Source organism: Argopecten irradians, chromosome 11, assembly GCF_041381155.1.
Source record: "Argopecten irradians isolate NY chromosome 11, Ai_NY, whole genome shotgun sequence".
Classification (NCBI taxonomy): Eukaryota; Metazoa; Mollusca; class Bivalvia; order Pectinida; family Pectinidae; genus Argopecten; species Argopecten irradians.
Window position 1 is genome coordinate 40,223,346 of NC_091144.1, and position 5,469 is coordinate 40,228,814.

General features: G+C 35.9%; 1 protein-coding gene across 1 annotated transcript; it reads right to left on the reverse strand.

Moving 5' to 3' along the window:
* Nucleotides 1–2,620: 2,620 nt before the first annotated feature.
* LOC138335558 (protein PRQFV-amide-like) lies at nt 2,621–4,370 on the reverse strand. Its single transcript, XM_069284703.1, has one exon. It carries the CDS (start codon nt 4,127–4,129, stop codon nt 3,344–3,346), a length of 786 nt encoding a protein of 261 aa, XP_069140804.1. The 5' UTR covers nt 4,130–4,370; the 3' UTR covers nt 2,621–3,343.
* Nucleotides 4,371–5,469: the final 1,099 nt, after the last annotated feature.

The following is a 5,469-nucleotide window of genomic DNA, read 5'->3' on the forward strand; positions in this document are numbered from 1 at the left end:
GCAAAGACATTTTGCTGGATTGTGGATGCTGTGGGCTTAGTGTTGTTACCATTTGTAAAGTAACTTGAAAATGCATTAATTGGCTATTTTTAACTGTTAATTATAAAAGAAATATTTTCAAAGGATGCATATTTCGGTTCACTTGATACATTTGGTATCAACAAAATTATAAGTTATGCAACCCATGAAAAATACAAAGCAAAGAATTAACTTTATTTGCGGAGATGGAAAAATGAGCGCAAATGCGTGGAAGCCCGTTTTTAGTGGTCAACATCTACAATCTGCAATATCAGATAAAAAAAAAATCAAAACCTTAAACCGGCAACGTAGATGACGACTTAAACGTTTCTAAAAGACATTTTAGAATAAATGGCGTATATCTTTTGACATTTAAGCTGGATCAAACCGCACCACAGAGATAAACCCGCACGACGGAGATAAACCCGCACCACGGAGATACACGCGCACCACAAATAAAAACCCGCACCACGGAGATACAAAAATCGAAAGTAATGGTGGCACTAAAGTAACAATCTCTCGGAATATGAACTTACAATGAATTTCTTCAAATTATTCAAGGTTACTACACTAAAAAAGTAGGCAAATATAGACTAGTGAAGTGTGTTGTATAGCAATCAAAAGTTCATGTCTATAAACAAAATAATTTTATCGCTTACAAAGTTTTAGATACGACGTTCAGAGATGTTACGGCACTAAAGCGTAACAAAAGCAACTGTTTTCCTCTGAAGTAGGTTATACGTGAATGTGGTGCGTATCTTTTACCTATGGTGGCATATTTCTACCATCGTGTTATTTTAAGTCTGGTTCGTTAATGTAACTTGGCCGAGATATTTATGTCAACCAGTAAAGTTATAACGCAACTTCTTGGGATATTTATTTCGGTAAGTCAACTTACATCTTTGGAAGTCGACTTTAATCCTGGAAAATCGATTTACCTTATCAAAACGATATATATGATAGTCAGTCGCGATAGTGTAATTCGACATTCCAATATGGTTATGTCGATAATTTGTGTTATAACTTGTCTTACTGACATGAATATCGCAACAAGTTGTGTTATAACTCGAATAGGCGGCATGATTATCTTTATAAAATTGAGCTACCATAACTTTTAGGTACCATTAACCTAAACACAATGGAGCAATTTGCCCCCATTGGTGCTTTCAATGCGTCGACGAGTGTTCATATTGACAACACTGTAGAGGTCATCATGAATTAATGAGAACCTACAGGATAGAAACCGATAGCCATCATTGAATTTACTGGATAATTACTGACACTAACGTCGGTATTTTAACACTTTACATAGACAGAAAACTATTAAGACACACAATATACAGAAATCCTTACCATTTGACAGTGTTTGTAACATTGCGTAATGATTGGCGACTATTACATGAACATTTTGAACGTGTCCAGGCGCAATTTTTCAGAATTTCTAAGCATTTGATAGTGAAAGTAACAGACTACAGAATAGGAATGATTAATTTCGAGAAGAAACAGTGACGATTGAGATGTGTGCGTAAATTTCTGGTATTTCCTCCCAAGTCTGACCAATATTGAATACGATCACTGATTAATGAATTTTTTAATAACGTGCGCCTTTTTCATACGAATTAGACCTCTTTTAACATTCCTTAAGCATCATCATTTATGGTAATAGTTATACATTATCAGAACACGAGGTCGACGATTAAAAGATGAAAAGGAGAAGATTGCTATGACGAAAGAATCTAAATCATGTAACGAATTTTTAATGCGCATATGGCGTTTTTTCAACACTTGTTGTGACGGAATTCGCTACAACTTTAAATATGTATGAAAACGTTTCTATACTCGATGGAATAAGCAAAAACAGAACTTTTAATGTGCATAAGATGTGATTCTGAACAGGAAAAAAAGATAAACTAAGTATAGAACTTTTAATGTATACAAAGTGTTACGACAAAATATCAAGCCAATATAGGTTTCGGACTTTAAATGTAGAAATAAGATAAACTAAGTGTTGAACTTTTAATGGATATAAAGTGTTTCTTAATACGACAAAATATAAGCTAAAACAGGTATAGAACTTTTAATGTGTACAAGATATGTTTCTGGACACGACGAAATAAGCTAAACTAATATCGAACTTTAATGTATTGAGTGTTTCTGAACACGACGAAATATTGAGATAAAACAGGTATCGAACTTTTAATATGTATAAGATATGTTTCTGAACACGATGAAATAAGCTAAACCAAGAGTCGACAAAATAAGCTAGATTTATTAGGTATCGAAATTTTAACGTACAAGATAAGATGTTTTTCTGAACACGGCGAAATAAGCTAAAACATGTGTCAAACTTTTAATGTGAAAATAAATGTTTTTTGGACGCAGGTATCGAACTTTTAATTTGTGCAAGATGTTTTTGGACGCGACAAAATAAGGAGGTGTCGAACTTTTAATGTGGAAAAGATGCTTTTTGGACGCGAAAAAAAAGCAGATATCAAACTTTTAATGTGTAAAAGATGCTTTTTGGACAAGATAAAATAGGAAAATATCGAACTTTTAATGTGTAAAAGATTGTAGACTTTAAACAGTATTGACGAATCATTCATTAACTGTTTGAATTCGAAACCTCTTTTATTGGTTAAACACAGATGGATATACAACTGGTGTACATATACTGTAAATAGTGTTGCGCTCGCTATCATCTTTACTGCCTTAGGCGCCACTTCTCTTATCGATCACTTTAAAGTCGTTTCAGAATGGATATTTCAAGACTTTGTTTCTAAGCAAAACAGAAAACGAAAGGTAAATGATATAAATATCTAAGCAAAACAAATAGCATGAGATTTCAATACAAAATATATTTATATTTCACGTAATTGTAATGTGTACATATGCAATTTAAATCTTTAAAACATCTATTGATGATCATTATTTTGTCTGCAGCAAACAGAAGAAAGTTTTGGCCAAACCTGAGAATTGCTCGTGCGCTTCCGTGGGCCAGGACTGGACCTATCCCCGCCCCTGGGCCGGGAACGGGCTTGATGTGCGCTACTTAATACACATTTGTTTGTGTCCATAATCTCTTTAGTTGACGTTTAGAGTCTGTAACAACACATTAAAATAGGTCCAGTCAATAAGATCACATGGATATCACAATTCGCCCGGCTCTATCATGTGAGTTAATAATCTAGCATTATAGCACAACTGATTGGGATTTCAACAACGTTCGCTACACACGTTACATGAAAAGAACTTTCGGAGGTTTCCAAGGAAAGCGAGGGGCCCCATAAGGCAAAGTTCAGATAATTAACGAATCTTTTACGATATCTTATCTCCCAAGAAAATGTCTAGCAAATCGTTTGTCCACTTCCTCATTCTGTTCTTCTAAACCGTCCGATCGCTTGCCCAGAAAGTATCTCATGCGTTTCTGTACAAAATCTTTAAGTCCACTTTGAGAATCCTCGAAATCTTTACCTTCACCAAAGCTTCCAGATTGTGGCATCATATCGTTGTTGTACGTCGAATCTCGTTTTCCTAGAAAGAATCGTCTCCTTTTTCCCAAGAAAAATCGTCGCCTTTTTTCAATGTCATCGTCCAACATTGCAGGCCTTTTGCCGAGGAAATAATATCTTCTCTTCAGTAACTCATCGGAGCCTCGCTTACCGAGGAAGTAACGATATCGTTTTTCCTCGTCGATTTCATCGTTGTCGCGTTTTCCTAAGAAATATCTCGCTCGCTTTTCATCTTCGTCTTCTTCGTCGCTGTTGTCTCGTTTTCCAAGAAAGTACCGTCCCCGACTTCTCCCTCTTTTCTCAAATTGTTGTTCATCGTCAGTTCGTTTTCCGATGAAATGTCGCAGACGTTTTTCAAGTTCATCGTAAGGCATAAGTCTTTTTTCTAACTCGGTTTCCCTGGTAATATCGCTGTCGTCTGCTCGTTTACCGACCAGCTCTCTTGAACGTTTGGCAACATCATCGTCAAAATCCCCGCCAGTTTGCCTTTTGTCTCGATTAGAGGATGAAGAAAGTTGGTTAAGTTGTTCAGAGCAATATCCTAGTATTAGTAACTGTGCGAGGTACAGCAAAATGCACAGGCTGTATGTCACCCGGTACATGTTTGGTGTATTCAGCCGAGTGTCTTAACAACCAAGCGCTCGCCGCTTTATAACTGCACGACCTGTTAAATACTTATAAAAACGCGTTGGCGAATGCCACTCTGGATAGCGCTCTGGCTTAACACGACATTGGTTGTCTAAGTATTACTGATGTCCTTCTATTATCTATTTCCATGCGATGGTGTCGTCAATATAGAGTAAGGATTTCATGATAATTACGGAACATTACGGTGTTGTATCAAAGATGACCATAAAGCATGATAATGTGTTAGAATTACCGATGGTGACCAGCTCGCTAGCCCTAATGCGGAATGTTGGGAGTGGCTGGATGTCTCTCGCTTTGGAATCGCCTGCCACTCATGGCGGTTTGTCAACGATTTAGGTTGGGCGTGTGGATCAGTGTTAGGGTAGGGGCGGGTACACACGCGGGCTTTCATGAATGAAGATTTACGTGTATATAGATTGAAAGCTACTCCGCTGGCCAATGAATTTACTATTGGTGCCGGGAATCACTTCATATCGATCTGTATGAGACGTGTTACATGCTAGAGCCATCTAATGGCTAATAGTATCAAATCTACGATACACTATCCTTCTACTATAAATCATTAGGTTCTCTTTATACCAGATAATCCTCTTAATACTCCAGTTTTACATTATCTACTCGACTCACCAGATAATCTCACCACACAAGATTATTATCAAACCCCAACAGATTAATATCACAAGATTTTTTCTATACCATTTTATTTTCTCATCAAACAATGTAAACTACGAACTACATAGTCTACATATGCTTTTATATGTTCTTAGCTACAGTATCATCTCATTCAATCACATCATCTCATCTCATTAGCTTATCGTTTCCTCTCACAAACTCCTCTTCTCGTCTACCTGGATTAATTTCTCTTCTCACGAGACAATTTCGCTAGATAATCTTCTCACTATATTATCTCATCACCTACATTTGTATCTCAACAAAATTGTAATATTTTGATATAATAAATTATATAACAAAAATTTCTCCTCTCACAAAATTATTTTTCACGCCTCACGAGATTATCTTCTTATTTCACCAGATTATTTATAACATTATATTAGCTTTTGCGCCTTTACATTATTTTCAGATTAAATTGTTACCAAGTCACGCTCATCATAATACAGATTGCCTTTTCATCTCTTAAATTATTTTCTCGACTCACGAGATTATTTTCTTATATCATCAGATTATTAATTCAACACTATATTACTTCTTACCTCTTAACATCATTTTCAGGGCAAATTGTTACCGAGTTATATTAATCATTATACGGATGTCCATCACTTAAATTATTTTCTAG